Below are 18,640 nucleotides of genomic sequence, written 5' to 3'. Positions count from 1 at the left end.
AACATGACAAACTTTCGATAAGCATTGAAATGGTCACCATTGAAATTAAGGCTAATAGTTGGAGTTGGGTTTGCGGCCATCGCCTAATACCAACATCATTAAAAAGCTACCAAAATCAGGAAACCTACACAAGCGCAAATCACGTAATTCTCCGCATATACATGAAAGACTGACTTATCTCGATGGGATCTCTCGTCCTTGATACAATCGATCTCAGAGAAATTAGGTGGGCCCGTGCTTATATTAGTAAATTTCTTAGACATTAAGAGATGGCCCCTATGTCTCAAATTAGGAAACCCTCTTAAATCATTTCTCAAGTGGGGGCTGCTTCGTACTATAAAAATGAAAAAAAATAATTTAATATATACAACTTCTTATAGACTTAAAGGCTGAAAATCACGTTGTTGGAGACTTGGAGTTGTGAACACGTTGTTTGTTGAATTTATACGCGAATCTTGCATGGAAGACTTTCATGTTGACCGGATACATCTGCCTTACGTTTTTCAGTAAGAGATGGGCTCAGGTAAGTTTCCCAGAAATTAAGAAATTAGTTAATTGAAGGGATCTGTGTACAATAAGGATGGAGATCGAGGTCCTAACGAGTAAGGACAAGGATTATCAAATTTACAGGACTTATCAAAATAATTATATTATATACTTTTACATCCTCAACTATAAAAATACACAAAAAATTATCATCTAAAAATATTTTTTGATCTAAATAACACATTTAAACAAAACTCAACGGTATGAGTGAATTTTATTATTAAACAAAAATACACCTAAACAAGCTTTATATCCTTACCTATTTCACTTGTAGTCGACTTATGCATTTAGGACAAGGGTGAGGATGATGACAATGGTATGTAATTAATTAACAAAAGGTTCAACAAGCTGGGCCAATCCAATTGCATTTGACTAGGGTGACATATGAGGAGAGTGGGCTCTCTCTCTCTCTCTCTCTCTCTCTCTCTCGCATAAAGCTACATAAATATATATATGGCTAAAGTTAATTATAATCCACAAGAAATATGTGTTAAATTATAACAACTTTAATTTATAGGGAACACAAAGCGCGCATTCAAAGGCCATCGACTAATTACAGATAGTTGATGTGTGCGTCTGTGCTTGGTGGTTTATCAACCTTTTTCCTCAGACACAGACAGGTTCAATTAGAAAAATGACAATAAGATCGAGCACTTTGTTTAGAGTTGATATAATGAAATGAACATTAATTATAATTGCCTTAGGATGTACTGTGTCAGTGTAGCTTTTATAATAGCGTCAATAGACAATTTGGCATAGGTCTAAAAACGTACGCTGGGTTGAGTTCAAGTCTTGTTTTTTTCGATTTAGGTCCATTCTTGATTCATTAGTTGTCCACGTACGTTGCTTATTATTCTTCTTATTCTAGATTGAGATGACCTTTACACATATCTTATAAGATTTACTGTACATTGTAGCTCGATGATCAAAACCAAATACTTTTAGGGGGGTGTCCCCAATTCAGATTTTAAAAGAGTTTAATGGATTTTAAAATCCATAGAATTCATCAAAATCCAAAGGAATTTGGTGGAATTCTCATGGAATTTGTTATGTGTAAAAAATGCATTCAAATCCATTAAAATCCATCCAAATCCATCCAAATCCTTCATTTAATGAAATCCATGACTTTTTGAGGACACCTGGATTTCATTGGAATCTATTAAAATCTGAGTTGGGGACACCTAAATTTCATTGGAATCCATTAAAATCCAAGTTGGGGACACCTAGATTTCATTGGACTTTTAAAATCCAATGAAATCTAAGTTGGGGACACCCCCCTTAGATTTCCAATTAAGAATCAATTTTTTTAAAAAAAGAAAGTAGACAAATCAATATCATTAAGGTATTTAATCGTTGTAAAATAAATAGATAAATACGAATATTTTTAATAAACAACTAAATGTTGCCATTTAATGAAATGATTACATAATCTCTAATTTGTCTAAGTTAAATAATTCTGAATTGAATATTTAAAAACTAGAGTGGTTCAATTATCCAAGTATATTTTTCAACACGATGACCCCACATATATATTCAAGTTTTGCAGAGACGCAAATCATGCACGTTGTAGGTTGAATTTATTTGTGGTGGTTGTAGGTTGAATTTATTTGTGGTGGCTAGATACGCGAATATTGCATGGAAGACTTTCATGTCGACCGGATAGATCTGCCATTCGATTTCCAGAGAAATTAATCAGGTGGTGAATTAATTAATTGAAGGGATCTGATTGATCTTCGTAGGATCCGGATGCTCTGTCTAAGGGATCTTCATGTAGAAAAATTATAGAGTATAACCGATATACCGCCACGTAGTATAACCAATCCAACGTGTAAGGGTATTATTGGACGATGTGTTTATATTAGTAGGGTATAGTATTAATAACATTCACTCATATTATAACACATAGACTAGTTATATCACGTGTCAATATATATCGGTTATATAGAATAATTTCTCCTTCATGTATATGTGTTTCTTCTCTTCAGCTTCAAATTTTGATAGGTGGCCCGCTGCTGACATTAAGGATGGAGCCAAGCATTTTCCGTCACGAAATTAATGAGAGGTCACTCATCAACAAATGATTGAAAGGTCTTTGACTAGAGAGGTCACTGTCACTCATCAACAATTCATGGACCAAATATAGAACTTAAAAAAATTTATAGACCAAACGTGATTTAGCGAATAATAAGTGAACCATTTATGTAATTTTCTGTTTGGACAAAGACAATCAGAATTTGAAAGGGGCTGTGATGTTTGCTGCAATCGGAGAGAGAGAGAGAGAGAGAGAGAGAGAGAGAGAGAGAGAGAGAGAGAGAGAGAGAGAGAGAGAGAGAGTTGCTGTAATCAAGTGGGTGGGGTTTGGTTTTTATGAATTTTTTTGTCTTTCCCTTTTTTTAATTATTTCAGAATATTTGATTTTCATTTTTAACCTTAAAGTTAACGGAAGTTTAGATATATTTGACTGATTAGACTAAAGGGATACATGAAAAAAAATTCGAAGACTGTAATTCAAAAAATAAGTTTGTGGACTAAAATGATATCCGAGGCAAAGTTTGTGGATCATATATATATTGCTATATTTTGCTCATTTGAAAATTACCCATCAAACTTTCTTATTTATAAGGAACCAAAGTTCTAAAACCAAGCAAATTAAAAGAGAGGAACAAGTCAGTCAGAACAATTTCAAAAACAATATAATTAAACACCCACTTGAAAATACACACACATGCATGCATGTGCTGCAAAAAATACCTTTTATCTTAACTGAAACTGCGAACTCTCCTAGTGGGCTGCTCCGAGTGACTAGTGAGCAACCCAGGGCTGAGACAAAAACAGATCGAGAAGAGATTGAAGGGTTGGAGTACATGTATATGAAACTGAAAGGCTGAAAGTTATATGTTTCTTTTGGGCACACATGCTTGCAAATTGCAATCCATTATATAGTATAGCTAGTACATGCACATGTAGCTGTAAATGATTGACTAACTTTTTTTTCCTTTTTTTTTGGGAGTTGGTGGAGGGAGATCGAACTTGGGTGTAGAGCAGACAATTTCACGACCCTTTCAGTTGGACTACTCAATAACTGCAATAATTGACTAATTAAATCATGACTAAGAAAAGTAGAAAGATCAATTAGATCACTTGGAAAAAAATGATACAAATAGTAGCTAGTACGGGCAAATCCATTACATATACATGCATGTAATATTCCATTATACAAAAAAGAAGAAAAGGGTGATGTCTTCTAATTAATTAAAAATCTTAATTTGAATTTAGAAAATGATACAATAAGAGCACATTGTTTAAAGTTGATATAATGAAATGAACATTATAATTGCCTTACCATATGGTGTGTGAGTGTAGCTTTTACAATTGACAACCCATTTGTAAATCAGCCATTAGATGTGTATTTTCTAAATCAACCCATTTGTAACACCATTATTAATTTATTACATGCATGCACTGGAATGCAAAAGGTTGCATTCTTCTAACAATTTATGTTTATTACTTTTCTTAACATTTTGTTCACTCGATCAGCATTGCAATTGCTTTACATTCGGTTGCTTTCTTGACTTTTTGTTTCAGCTATCGTGACAATGTATAACATAGTACATAGGATTCCCGACATATATATGGCCCTTTTATTGAGGGATTTTTCAATTAATTTTATTTAAGGGATCTCTCGTGTGACCCACTCCATATAATATTTAACTTATAAAGCCCGTTGAATTTTTAGGTATGTATTTAAAGATAATCTTTGCAAAAAATTAGATAAATTATCTACCCATTTCTTATATATAGTTTTTATTAAGAACTTTTTAAAATAAATTTATTAATAGATTCTTTGTGGTTTTTGTTGCACAATATTGTAGTTCGATGATTATATTTTTAAAATAATTATTTAAGAATCATTCTTACAAAAATGAGATAAATCATAAACCAATAAAGTATTTAATCATGACATAAAAAAATGGACGAACTTTTCAGGCAAAAAAAAAATGAAAAACATCACAAACTTTCGATAAGTATTGAAATGGTCACCATTTAATTAAATAATTAAATGATCTTCAATTATTTGATATTTTTGTTGTGATTATTCTTGAAGGAAATTTAAAAATTAAACGGATGGGATTATTGAACTACAAATGCAAAGTAGATCAGCCTCACACTTAAACAAAGTTATTTAGGAATTCTTTAATGGAAGCCATATATAGATCGATGAGCTTAATTAATAAGTATTGAAAGTTCAAATCTGTAAGGAAGTGATTAGCTAGCAAGCTATGGTAGGATTTTGCCAAGTGAGGGAAAATATGAGAGAGGAGATGAGAAGGGTTAAAGTGAATGTGAAAGGCTAATAGTTGGAGTTGGGTTTGGGCTTGACTGAGAACAAAATTTAAGAGGGTTTATTGGACTTGTGAAAGGCTGAAAATCACGTTGTAGTGAATGTGAAAGGCTGAAAATCACGTTGTTGGACTTGTGAGACGCAGAAGGCAGAACACGTTGTTTATTAAATTTCTACGCGAATCTTGCATGGAAGACTTTCATGTTGACCGGATACATCTGCCTTACGTTTTTTAGTAAGACATGGGCTTAGGTAAGTTTCCCAGAAATTAAGAAATTAATTAATTGAAGGGATCTGATCTTTATAGGATCCGGATCCTCTCTCCTAAGGGATCTTCAACAAATGAGGTCACCCATCAACAAATCAGATTGAAGGGTCTTGACTAGAGAGGGTGAACATGTGTAAAAATAACCAAAAAAGAAAAAACACATATGTCATAATCTAAATGTACGTGTACAATAAGGATGGAGATCGAGGTCCTAATGAGTAAGGACCAGGATTATCAAATTTACAGGACTTATCAAAACACTTATATTATATCCTTTTACATCCTCAACTATAAAAATACACAAAAAGTATCATCTAAAAATATATTTTGATCTAAATGACCATAAATTACATTCATTTAAACGAAACTTAACAGCTAGCGTATGAGTGAATTTTATTATTAAACAAAAAAAAAAACACCTAAATAAGGTTTATATTTTTACCTATTTCAATTGTAGTCGACTTATGCATTTAGGACAAGGGTGAGGATGGTGATAATGATATGTACGTAAGTAACAAAAGATCCAACAAGCTGGGCTAATCCAATTTAATTTGACTCGGGGGACATATGAGGAGAGTGGGCTCTCTCTCTCTCTCTCTCATTGCATAAGCTACAGAAATATATATATGGCCAAAGTTATAATCCAAAACAAATATATGTTTAATTATAACAACTTCTTTAATTTATAGGGAACACAAAGGCCATCGACTAATTATATATAGATAGTTGATGTGTACGTCTGCTTGGTGGTTTATCAACCTTTTTCCGCAGACACAAACAGGTTCAAACTCAAGTACTGATACTCCAAACAAAGTTTGTATAATTAAGACACCCAAATGTTTTAACTAGTATACATACCTCTTATCGTCCATCAATAATGGAAGACTGACTTCATCTCGATGGGATCTCAGAGAAATTAGGTAAATTTCTTAGACATTAAGAGATGGAGTGAGGCCCCTATGTCTCAAATTAGGAAACCCTCTTAAATCATTTCTCAAGTGGGGGCTGCTTCGTACTATAAAAATGAAAGAAAATAATTCAATGTATACAACTTCTTATAGACTTACAGGCTGAAAATCACGTTGTTGGAGACTTGGAGTTGTGAACACGTTGTTTGTTGAATTTATACGCGAATCTTGCATGGAAGACTTTCATGTTGACCGGATACATCTGCCTTACGTTTTTCAGTAAGAGATGGGCTCAGGTAAGTTTCCCAGAAATTAAGAAATTAGTTAATTGAAGGGATCTGTGTACAATAAGGATGGAGATCGAGGTCCTAACGAGAAGGACAAGGATTATCAAATTTACAGGACTTACAAAATAATTATATTATATACTTTTACATCCTCAACTATAAAAATACACAAAAACTATTATCTAAAAATATTTTTTGATCTAAATGACAGATTTAAACAAAACTCAACAGTATGAGTGAATTTTATTATTAAACAAAAAAAACACCTAAACAAGCTTTATATCCTTACCTATTTCACTTGTAGACTTTGTAGTCGACTTATGCATTTAGGACAAGGGTGAGGATGATGATAATGGTATGTAATTAATTAACAAAAGGTTCAACAAGCTGGGCCAATCCAATTGCATTTGACTAGGGGGACATATGAGGAGAGTGGGCTCTCTCTCTGTCTCTCTTTCTTTCTTTTGCATAAAGCCACATAAATATATATATATATATGGCTAAAGTTAATTATAATCCACAAGAAATATGTGTTAAATTATAACAACTTCTTTAATTTATAGGGAACACAAAGCGCGCATACAAAGGCCATCGACTAATTACAGATAGTTGATGTGTGCGTCTCTGCTTGGTGGTTTATCAACCTTTTTCGGCAGACACAGACAGGTTCAAACTCAAGTACTGATGCTCCAAACAAAGTTTGTATAATTAAGGCACCCAAAAGTATTAACTAGTATACCTCTTATCGTCCATCAATAATGGAATTGGACAAGCCATTTACTGATAAAATTTGTCCAGTCTCAACCATTTTTTCTCTAATAAAAAATGCTGGCTTTGTTGGAAATGCCAAGGACATGCTTTCATTTGTCAACATAGATATAACATCTGACATGGTGGGTCGATTGGCCGCATGTTCTTCCACGCATAGTAGACCAACATGGATGCATCTTAACACTTGATCCATTATACATGAGTCGCCTAGAGTTGGATCCATTAATGCTAGCCCTGCACCTTCCTTCCATAACTCCCATGCCTGAAACAAGATTGTATGTACATTCGTGTAGAATATCAGAACCATTAAATCTCACATCTCAAGGAAGAAAAGTTTGATCTTAATTAACTGCAGAAATTTGTATGACATACGTATCCTACTATGTTGAGCACACGATCATCATGGTCGAAGCTATTGTTTCTCCTACCACTTATGATTTCAAGCATTAGCACTCCAAAACTATACACATCAGATTTTATGGAAAAAATACCCTCCATGGCATACTCGGGAGACATGTAACCACTGTAACAAAATAGAACATAAGTCTTTTTAGTAAATCTATATAAATAAATTAATGCATGTTAAGCAATCCAAACGTTACAAATGCATAATTAATAAGAAAGTATTGTTTACTTACTACGTTCCAACAACTCTATTAGTATTTGCTTCTAGTACGTTATGAGCGAAAATTCTTGCCATGCCAAAATCAGAAATTTTGGCATTCATATTTTCATCAAGTAGTATGTTACTTGCTTTTAAATCTCTATGAATGACCCTCAGTCTCGAGTATTTGTGCAAGTAAAGCAATCCTTGAGCAATTCCTTCAATTATATTGAAGCGCTGCTTCCAGTCAAGTAACATGCCTCTTGTTGAATCTGTTCATTATGTACAGAGTTAAAGAAGATTAATAATCTAGATATTTTGAGAACTAGCTCAAAATCAGCATATCACAAATAGCTAGATTATAGATATGTATACATTGCTGGAACAAATGAAATCAAGTAGTAAGATTAAAGTGATAGATCTTGCGTACCAAATATAAAGAAGTCCAAACTTTTGTTTGGCATGTACTTATAAATCAACATCCTCTCTTCACCATGGATGCAGAATCCCAAAAGCTGAACAAGGTTGGTATGTTGGAGCTCTGATATGAGTATCAATTCATTCTTAAACTCCAATGTTCCTTGTCCTGAATATCTTGAAAGTCTCTTCACCGCTATTTCGCGCTCAGGTGATGTTAATTTTCCCTGAATTGATGATCCATATAGTATTGAACCTGATCAGCTATATATTTCTCAGATATTAGTTATTAATAATGAGAACAAAACTTTGAATGATATAAAGCCTTAATACCTTATAAACAGGTCCAAAGCCACCCTCACCAAGCTTGTTTTCATTGGAGAAGTTGGCTGTGGCAGCCATGACAGATGCATAGCTAAATACCCTTAAATCATTTATCATCATTCCCTCATTTTGAAGCCAAGTGACATTATCAGCTGATCTATCAGATTCCATCATGTTCTCCCCTATTTAATTAGAGATCAAAAAATTTTCATTTGGAACAACAATTGTCATTGTCAACAACGATGTGAAATTCAACCTGTCTAACAATTTCATATACATATTCATTGTGTTTAAATAATTAATCCACCTCTTGGCCAAGAAAAAATAATAATTAATGTACCTGAAAGTACAAATTTTCTTTTTGTTCTTCTTCGTAGAAGATAACACACAATGCAGAGCACCAATGCCAATAAAGTAGCCGCGATTGAAGTGCCAATCCTTATCCGCTTTTTTGTTGTGTCTGCATTCTTAATTGTAACTGCATTAATTGATTAATTATTAGTAGCCATTATCTACTAATGAATGAATAAGAGCCAGCTTAATTAAGCTTTTCCCTGGCTTCAGAACCTGCTCAAATGAACAATATATATTTAAACGATGTGTACTTATTGATGTGTTAAACAAGCTAGTCTACGTACCCAAATTGCATGCACTTGGCATTGTATAACAAACAACAGATATTTAGAAAGTCACAAACAACAGATAATTACAAACAACAGTGATCAAGAGATTAGTAGACTTCATTACCACTAATAGTAGGAGAGGGAGATGATGAATTTGTTCTGAGCTGGCACCCATCATCTGTGTTATAGCCATAACACTGATCTGCTCGTGCAATATCATATTGTAACTCAAATTCAAATAGTCTCCCATAAACGTTTAGCACCCATTGTGATTTTAAACTTTGGTGTACAGGATTGTAAGTGAAGTAGTCTTCGTTCTCATTCGAAACTACGCTAAAGTTGTACATCCGTACCCCAAATGCATCATCTGGTGATAGAAATTCAAATCTCCCATCTCTAAACACTCCACTACTCCAATAATCCACCCCAAGTCGCCTAATCTTCAACTCGCGTCCATTGGGGTCCCATTCAAGGCTCCAATCCCCTGGCACTGGCCTGTGCCCTCTTGACCATGATGTAACGGACCAATTGTGGCCATGTGATCTTTTGTTCACACCTACTTTCATGCCTGGCAGAAGAGTATCCGTCGGATAATCAAAACTTTGCCACAGCACCTGCTTCGTTGATCCGTCCACTGAGTTCACTTCTCGTAGGACAAAATTGCCAGAATCCAAAAGGGTAGCCACAACATTACTAGTAGTTTGATGACCATGTGAAGGAGGGTAGAGCTGTATAGGATCACCACCTTTGTGGGTAATTTTCAATGTGTTGTTCTTGTCCAAGGTGAGAACTCCTGTTGGGTATAAAATAGGTGTGTACGGGTTGCCAATCCATGCATGATTTTTACTTCCCTTCCACATTATAGCTAGGTAGCTGGAGTTGGGTTCGGTAATGTATTCGTTTATATAGAAACTCAAATTGAACTTCCCAGTTGCAGAAATTAAGGAACTTGAGGAATCGAGAATGTCGCCTGGTTTGAGTGTGTCCCTTGTAGCAGCATCACAATTAGTCCAGTACATGCATGAACAACTGATCATGAGCAACAAAAATAAGTGGAGAGTAGTACTGCAGCTACCCATGAACCAGGAACCAAGAATTCTTGGGAGATCCATCGATGCCTGAAACATAATACGTACTGATAAGTGTCATGCATTTACTATTTTAAGTAATTAAAAAATAAGCGGGCAGGGCCGAGAAAAACTTTGAGAAAGTGAGATCGCCATGGGCCTTGCTAATAAGTCAGGAATCTTCGAGCCCATGTACGGCTCAATGACCCGAGCCTAATTTGCCCCAGCAAAAGCTTGAATAAACAATGAAATATTATAAAAATGCTAATCCCAAATTGGAGGGGAAATTCGAATACAAATGAAATTCTACTAACAAAACGGTGGGAGAAATAAAAGAATTATCCCATCATTTTTTCCAAGCAAATTGGATATATATTTGAATTTACCCATCAAATTTCTTGTTTAGAAGGAAACCAGTCAAGAAATTCGAAAAATTTTATATAAACATCCAGCTGATCATAATTACACACTTGATGTACGTGTGTGCGTGTGCGATGATTGTGAAAGAAATACCTTTTAGCTAAACGGAACTGCAATGAAGCTTGTACCAAAGACACTGCAATCAACCGATCTCCAAACTGTTGTAGGATTTTTCCGAGTGACTAGTGATCAACTGATCGAGGGCTGAGACAAAATAAAAGAGAGAAGAGAAGACAAGTTGAGTACGTGCACTAAACAATAAACATCATATCACATTTTCTTTTGGGTGCAATCCACTTGTGGCGCATAAATAATTGACAAACAACAGTACTAGTACTGTCTGACCAAAAATAAAAAAAGACAAACAACAGTACGGAGCTTGCATGACTTTGTTAAAGTTGATAAGAAATTAAATGCACATGACATTACAAGAAATAGGCAATTTGGCATGTGATGGCACGTCGTGTCAAAGGCGCTTTAATTACCCAAATTCAAAGTAAAATAAATTGTTGTTTGGTGCTCCAAAATATTGAGAAATCATATTAATCTCCATGAATAGATTATTATGAGCACTTCACAATGTCATTGTAAGTAATCGCATTCTTCCACCTTGCCAGCTGCCCAACCACGTGGCAGCATCCCAGCCATTGGATCAAAAGCAAATCCAATGGTTGAGATCACAACACCTCAACTAACTCGAAAATCCTATATTCTTCCAACTTCAAACATTTGCCAAAATAACAACCGGACTCCGAAAAAGATTCCAAAAATGCTATGAACTCGTAGAGAAGAAAACTATTTTCCTATTGGCTCAAAACTAACCTTTGAAAATAAAATAACCCGAAAATAGAAGACGAAAAAATTTCGGGGGTCTCACACTCTCGCATTCACAAAAGAAAATAAAATTACAATCAATATAAAACATAATCCAATTTATTGAAACTTAACAAATTTCAGCTTAATATATATACGTACATATGGTTTCTCGCTGTTTAAATACATACAACCAATAATCCATGCATTAACTTTGTTTTTCAAAGACTATTCATTTCAAAGAAAACCAACTTTGTTAATGAACAAATTTTAACTATAAAAAAATACGAAACAGAAAAGGTGAAAGAGAAATATACGAATATCCCATCATTTTGCCAAGCAAATTGGATATATATATTTGAACATTACTCTACAAATTTTATTGTTTAGAAGGAATATACCAAAGTCTTAAAATAGGGAATGGGGGAGTGTTTCAAAGCCAAGAGGAAAGAGGATATTATGTCTTTCAATTTGAAATCCAATTAGAGGAACACTAATCCAGATATATTCTAATACACATGCAATGGTCCCAAATCTACAATTAATTGACTTGCTAGCTGTGGTAGGATTTTGTCGAGTCTGAGAAAATATGAGAGAGCAGACAAGAGTTGTAGTGAATGTGAAAGGTTGAAAATCACGTACAGGCGGAAAATTATGTTGTTTGTTGAATTTATTCGTGGTGGTTTCTGTGAAGGGTATTAGAGTACTTCTATTTGTGCCTGTATAAGTGCACTTAGGGCATGTTTGGAGGACCGGATAAGGGGCATGATAGTATTATATAGTACTTAACCATGTGTTTGGTACCACAATTTGAAAATTAGTCACATGACTAAATTATCCACTAAACCCCTCTTATATAGTAAACACCAGTCTAATTAATACACACAGCCCCCACTGTTTTATTTATACAGGCTTAGCTTGGATTACTCCCAATTAACATCCCAAATCGAACGCGACCATCTCTGTGCGACTATTGAACCTCTCTGCGACCGTCGTCTCCAATAGCTAGGTATCTCTCTCTTTCTCTCTCCTTTGTGTTGATTTTTGTGATCATCTGTGTGAGCTATGGATGACCTAGGGTTTTTTGTTGATTTTTGTGATGATCATTGTGAGCTATCAATGACTTAAGGCTTTATGTTGATTTTTGCTGATCTGTGTGAGCTTCAGTAGCTAGGGTTGCTGTTTGGGTCTTTGAAATTTTTTTTGTAATTTGTCACTTTGTTTTGTGGGTTTGGAGTAGAGTTTTGTCCACTCGAAAAAAAAACCCAGTGAGAAATTGTCATGGGTCACTTTTGTTAATTGCTAGTTAGCTACTGTTCAAATTGTGCATATATGGGGAGGAGGGATATGTGTGGAAAAGGAGTGAAAAGAGATATATGAGTCTGATCTTGGGTCTGTCAGAGATATATATTTAGACTACATTTGGGATTTTACATATTGGGGAACAAAGGTTTGCAACTTAGTATAGAATTCGTTGACCTAAATTCTATAGGTCAATTGAATAAGGGGAAGACTACTACTCTCCACCGAAAAAAAAAATACTAGCTAGGATGACTTGACTATAATATTTCTACATCCCAAGTCTTCTGTGGATAGTCAAGGGAACATAGCTGACCTTACAAGGCAAGTTTGAGTGCAGAAAGGGGCAAGCAAATAAAATACAGGGCAATCTATGCATCACCATTGGAGAGATTTAACTAGCTCACCCACTGAATCCAATTGGTGTGGCCAATTCATCACAGTTGGTTTTTTTTTTTTTTTTTTGATAAGTCACAATTGGTTATATATATACTAATACTTTCCTTCTGTTCCATTTAGTGTGTAATATATTTCAATTGAGTTAATACAATGTAGTTTTTTCCTCATGATCTCTTTCTATGCTTTTCTCTCAATTCTTTATTACTTTCTAACAGTTCTATATGAATGTTATCAGTTTCTACGCGAATCTTGCATGGAAGACTTTCAAGTCGACCTGATAGATTTGCCGTACGTTTTTCAAAGAAAATAATTAATTGAATGGATCTGATCATCTTCATAGGATCGGATGCTCTCTCCCAAGGGATCTTCAACAAATGAGGTCACCCGTCAACAAATCAGATTGAAAGGTCTTGACTAGAGAGGGTGAACATGTGTAAAAATAACCAAAAAAAAAAAAAAAACACATATGTCATATATATCTAATTGGGTCATGCCAAAGTAATGGAGATCGAGGTCCTAACGAGTAAGGACCAGGATTATCAAATTTACAGGACTTATTAAAACACTTATATTATGTAATTTTTTTTTTTATACAAAAACTATCATCTAAAAATAAATTTGGATCTAAATGACATTCATTTAAACGAAACTCAACAATACTAGTCAATTATTTTTAAAAAAATACACCTAAATAACCTAATCAAGCTTTATATCCTCACCTATTTCACTAGCAGTCGACTTATGTGTTTAGAACAAGGATGAGGATGATGATCGATAATGATGTTTAATTAAGTAACAAAAGGTTCAACAAAGGCCAATCCAATTGCATTTGACTAGGGGGGACATATGAGGAGAGTGGGCTCTCCCTCTCTCATTGCATAAGTTACAAGAATATATATATATATATATAAATTTTTCAAGTGCCGATATTCATGTTTTTTTTTATGCATATAGGATGACGTGTTTCTTGTATAATATATGTATAGAGTTAATTTATACAAAAATATATTATGTCATCCTATATGATCTATAACAAAAAAAGAAAAAGAAGAAGGTGGAGACATCTATTTAGAGCATAAGTGTATATGTATAATATCCACCAAAAATATGTGTTTAATTATGACAACCTCTTTAATTATAGCCTTTTAGGCAGCACAAAGCACACAAAGGCCATCGACTAATTATATATAGCTAATGTACGTGTACGTCTCTGCTTGGCTGTTTATCAACCTTTCTCCGCAGCTACATACCGGTTCAAACTCAAGTACTGATGCTCCAAACAAAGTTCGTAAAATTAAGGCACCCAAATGTATTAACTAGTATACCTCTTATCGTCCATCAATAATATTGGTAGTGGACAAGCCATTTACTGATGTAATTTGTCCACTCTCAACCATTTTTTCTCTAAAAAAAAATGCTGGCTTTGTTGGAAAGGTCAATGACATGCTTTCATTTGTCAACATAGATATAACATCTGACATGGTGGGTCGATTGGCAGCATGTTCTTCCACGCATAGTAGACCAACATGGATGCATCTTAACACTTGATCCATTATACATGAGTCGCCTAGAGTTGGATCCATTAATGCTAGCCCTGCACCTTCCTTCCATAACTCCCATGCCTGAAACAAGATTGTATGTACATTCGTGTAGAATATCAGAACCATTAAATCTCACATCTCAAGGAAGAAAAGTTTGATCTTAATTAACTGCAGAAATTTGTATGACATACGTATCCTACTATGTTGAGCACACGATCATCATGGTCGAAGCTATTGTTTCTCCTACCACTTATGATTTCAAGCATTAGCACTCCAAAACTATACACATCAGATTTTATGGAAAAAATACCCTCCATGGCATACTCGGGAGACATGTAACCACTGTAACAAAATAGAACATAAGTCTTTTTAGTAAATCTATATACATAAATTAATGTATGTTAAGCAATCCAAAAGTGACCAAATGCGTAATTAATAAGAAACTATTGTTTACTTACTACGTTCCAACAACTCTATTAGTATTTGCTTCCAGTACGTTATGCGTGAAAATTCTTGCCATGCCAAAATCGGAAATTTTGGGATTCATATATTCATCAAGTAGTATGTTACTAGCTTTTAAATCTCTATGAATTACCCTCAATCTCGAGTATTTGTGCAAGTAAAGCAATCCTTGAGCAACTCCTTCAATTATATTGAAGCGCTTCTTCCAATCAAGTAACATGCCTCTTGTAGAATCTGTTCAATATTGTACAGAGTTAAATAAGATTAATAATCTAGATATTTTGAGAACTAGCAAAAAATCAGCATATCATAAATAGCTAGATTATAGATATATACATTGCTGGAACAAATGAAATCAAGTAGTAATATTAAAGTGATAGATCTTGCGTACCAAATATAAAGAAGTCCAAACTTTTGTTTGGCATGTACTCATAAATCAACATCCTCTCTTCACCATGGATGCAGAATCCCAAAAGCTGAACGAGGTTGGTATGTTGGAGCTCTGATATGAGTATCAATTCATTCTTAAACTCCAATGTTCCTTGTCCTGAATATCTTGAAAGTCTTTTCACTGCTATTTCTCGCTCAAACGATGTTAATTTTCCCTGAATTGATGATCCAAATAGTATTTAATTAACCTAATCGATCAGCTGCATTTTTCTCAGATATTAGTTATTAATAATAAGAACAATACTTTAATGATATAAAGCCTTAATACCTTATAAACTGGTCCAAAACCACCCTCACCAAGCTTGTTTTCTTTTGTGAAGTTGGCTGTGGCGGCCATGACAGATGCATAGCTAAATACTCTTAAATCATTTAGCATCCTTCCCTCATTTTGAAGCCCAGTGACATGATCAGTTGATCTATCAGATTCCATTACGTCACGAAAATCGCTCTCAATCGCTGTCATGTTCTCCCCTATTTAATTAGAGGTGAAATTTTTTTAATTTGTGACAACAATTATCAACGGTCAATAACGATATGAAATTCAATCTGTCTAACAAATTCATAAACATATTCATTGTGTTTAAATAATTAATCTACCTGAAGCTGAAAGTAGAAATTTTCTTATTCTTCTTCTGTGTAGAAGATAACACACAGTGCAGAGCACCAATGCCAATAAAGTAGCCGGGATTGAAGTGCCAATCCATATCCGCTTTTTTGTTGTGTCTGCATTCTTAATTGTATCTGCATTAATTGTATCTGATAAATTGAACAATATATATTTAAACGATGTGTACTTATTGATGTGTTATGTGTGTGTGTGTGTGTGTGTGTGTGTGTGTTGAATTGACCAATTAATTCTTAGCTGATCAAAAGATTAGTAGACTTGATTACCACTAATACTGGGAGGGGGAGATGATGAATTTGTTACCAGCTGGCACCCATCATATGTGTTATAGCCATAACAGTGGTCAGCTCGTGCAATATCATACTGTAACTCATATTCAAATAGTCTCCCAAATACGTTTAGCACCCATTGTGATTTTAAACTTTGGTTTACAGGACTGTAAGTGAAGTAGTCTTCGTTCTCATTCGAAACTACGCTAAAGTTGTACATCCGTACCCCAAATGCATCATCTGGTGATATAAATTCAAATCTCCCATCGCTAAACGCTCCACTACTCCAATAAACCACCCCAAGTCGCCTAATCTTCAACTCGCGTCCATTGGGGTCCCATTCAAGGCTGCAATCCCCTGGCTCTGGCCGGTGCCCACTTGACCATGATGTGATCGACCAATTGCGGCCATTTGATCTTTTGTTCACACCTAGTTTCATGCCCGGCAGAAGAGTATCCATCGGATAATCAAAACTTTGCCACACCACCCGCTTCGTTGATCCGTCCACTGAGCTCACTTCTCGTACGACAAAATTGCCAGAATCCAAAAGGGTAGCCACAACATTACTAGTAGTTTGATGACCATGTGGAGGAGGGTAGAGCTGTATAGGATCACCACCTTTGTGGGTAATTTTCAATGTGTTGTTCTTGTCCAAGGTGAGAACTCCTGTTGGGTATAAAATAGGTGTGTATGGGTTGCCAATCCATGCATGATTTTTACTTCCCTTCCACATTATAGCTAGGTAGCTGGAGTTGGGTTTGGGAATGTATTCATTTATATAGAAACTCAAATTGAACTTCCCAGTTGCAGAAATTAAGGAACTTGAGGAATCGAGAATGTCGCCTGGTTTGAGTGTGTCCCTTGTAGCAGCTTCACAATTAGTCCAGTATATGCATGAAAAACTGGTGAGCAACAAAAATAAGAGGAGAGAAGAACTGCAGCTAGCCATGAACTAGGAACCAAGAATAAGCAGGCTGGGCCGAGAAAAACTTTGAGAAAGTGAGCTCGGTATGGGCCTTGATATAATAAGCCGAGAACCTTCGAGACCATGTACGGCTCAATGACCCGATCCTAATTTGGCCCAGCAAAAGCATGAATAAAGAATGAAATATTATAAAAATGCTAATCCCAAATTGGAGGGGAAATTCGAATAAAAATGAAATTCTTCAACTAACAAATTTCGAATACAAATGAAATTCTACTAAAAAAACGGTGGAGGAGAAATAAATGAATATCCCATCATTTTTCCCAAGCAAATTGGATATGTATTTGAATTTACCAATCAAATTTCTAGTTTAGAAGGAAACCAGTCAAGAAATTCGAAAAATTTTATATAAACATCCAACTGAGCATAATTACACACTTGATGTACGTGTGTGCGTGTGCGATGAGAGAAATACCTTTTAGCTAAACGGAAACTGCAATGAACCTCATAGCAAAGACTCTGCAATCAACCTTTCCAAACTGTTGTAGGATTTTTCCGAGTGACTAGTGATCAACTGAGGGCAGAGACCAATTTAAAGAGAGAAGACAAGACAAGTTGAGTGCACTAAAAAGTAAACGTACATCACATTTTCTTTTGGTCCACTAGTGGCGCATAAATAATTGACAAACAACAGTACTAGTACTGTCTGACCCGGAAAAAAAAAAGAAGACAAACGACAATACTGAACTTGCATCACTTTGTAGTATTTCTCTCAACTTTATTAAAAGACATATTAAATTCATATTTCTCTCTTCATAGAAACATTGTTAATAAGAAATTAAATGAACATTACCTTATAAGTAATAGGCATGTGATGGCATGTCATGGGCGCATCAAAGGGGATATTATGTCTTTCAATTTGAAAACCAATTAGAGGAATACTAATCCAGATATTCTAAGAGTACACATGCAATGGCCCCCAAATTTCTCTCCCTAATTTTTAAGCAGAAATGCACCAATTAATTAATTCCCAAATTTCAATTCGGATTGCTAGCTGGAGTTGGAGATTTCTTTAATTCATGTTTTCCCAAATTTTAATTTAGATTATGACATTATGAATGCATTTTTTTGCTCAACTTATTAATTATAATTCTTACCCAAGCTACCTAAGGTGCTGATTGAATTCAGGTTAGTCTGGTTTGTCCAACCCAATGCCCCCAAATTTTCTTGTTTAGAAGGAGCCAAAGTTCTAAACACGCAAAAATTATAGAGAAACAAAT

General features: G+C 34.8%; 2 protein-coding genes across 5 annotated transcripts; both read right to left on the bottom strand.

Annotated features, from left to right (window-relative positions):
- Positions 1–7,074: 7,074 nt before the first annotated feature.
- On the bottom strand, positions 7,075–10,814 carry LOC147297666 (G-type lectin S-receptor-like serine/threonine-protein kinase CES101). Its single transcript, XM_086240896.1, has 8 exons — positions 10,671–10,814; positions 9,215–10,208; positions 8,808–8,945; positions 8,477–8,649; positions 8,157–8,370; positions 7,761–7,998; positions 7,495–7,645; positions 7,075–7,384 (listed from the first exon to the last, which is right to left on the bottom strand). Exons 2-8 carry the CDS (start codon positions 10,200–10,202, stop codon positions 7,094–7,096), a joined length of 2,193 nt encoding a protein of 730 aa, XP_086097022.1. The 5' UTR covers positions 10,203–10,208; positions 10,671–10,814; the 3' UTR covers positions 7,075–7,093.
- A 3,313-nt stretch (positions 10,815–14,127) lies between these two features.
- On the bottom strand, positions 14,128–17,891 carry LOC147297665 (G-type lectin S-receptor-like serine/threonine-protein kinase CES101). Of its 4 annotated transcripts, XM_086240885.1 has the most exons (8): positions 17,836–17,891; positions 16,433–17,506; positions 16,139–16,297; positions 15,810–16,012; positions 15,483–15,696; positions 15,088–15,325; positions 14,821–14,971; positions 14,128–14,710 (listed from the first exon to the last, which is right to left on the bottom strand). In XM_086240885.1, the coding sequence occupies exons 2-8, from the start codon at positions 17,382–17,384 to the stop codon at positions 14,417–14,419; spliced, it is 2,211 nt and encodes a 736-aa protein (XP_086097011.1). In that variant the 5' UTR covers positions 17,385–17,506; positions 17,836–17,891; the 3' UTR covers positions 14,128–14,416. The 4 variants fall into 4 exon arrangements, with proteins under 4 accessions (XP_086097011.1, XP_086097006.1, XP_086097013.1 ...); XM_086240880.1 differs by lacking the exon at positions 17,836–17,891 and having other exon boundaries at positions 16,433–17,704; XM_086240887.1 differs by lacking the exon at positions 17,836–17,891 and having other exon boundaries at positions 16,139–16,264; positions 16,433–17,704.
- Positions 17,892–18,640: the final 749 nt, after the last annotated feature.

Source organism: Dryas octopetala, chromosome 1 (assembly GCF_963921425.1).
Source record: "Dryas octopetala chromosome 1, drDryOcto1.1, whole genome shotgun sequence".
Classification (NCBI taxonomy): domain Eukaryota; kingdom Viridiplantae; phylum Streptophyta; class Magnoliopsida; order Rosales; family Rosaceae; genus Dryas; species Dryas octopetala.
Note: the sequence above shows the minus strand (reverse complement) of the source record. Positions and strands in the feature narration are given on the sequence as shown.

Bases quoted from the DNA above. Each gene is read 5' to 3' on its own strand.
- LOC147297666 (XM_086240896.1), bottom strand. From the start codon at position 10,202: ATGGATCTCCCAAGAATTCTTGGTTCCTGGTTCATGGGTAGCTGCAGT. The intron at 8,946-9,214 runs GTAATGAAGTCT...CAATTAATGCAG, and splicing joins TCCCTCTCCTACTATTAGTG to TTACAATTAAGAATGCAGAC. The intron at 8,650-8,807 runs GTACATTAATTA...CTAATTAAATAG, and splicing joins AAGAAAATTTGTACTTTCAG to GGGAGAACATGATGGAATCT.
- LOC147297665 (XM_086240885.1), bottom strand. From the start codon at position 17,384: ATGGCTAGCTGCAGTTCTTCTCTCCTCTTATTTTTGTTGCTCACCAGT. The intron at 14,972-15,087 runs GTAAGTAAACAA...ATTTTGTTACAG, and splicing joins AATAGAGTTGTTGGAACGTA to TGGTTACATGTCTCCCGAGT. The intron at 14,711-14,820 runs GTATGTCATACA...ATCTTGTTTCAG, and splicing joins TGCTCAACATAGTAGGATAC to GCATGGGAGTTATGGAAGGA.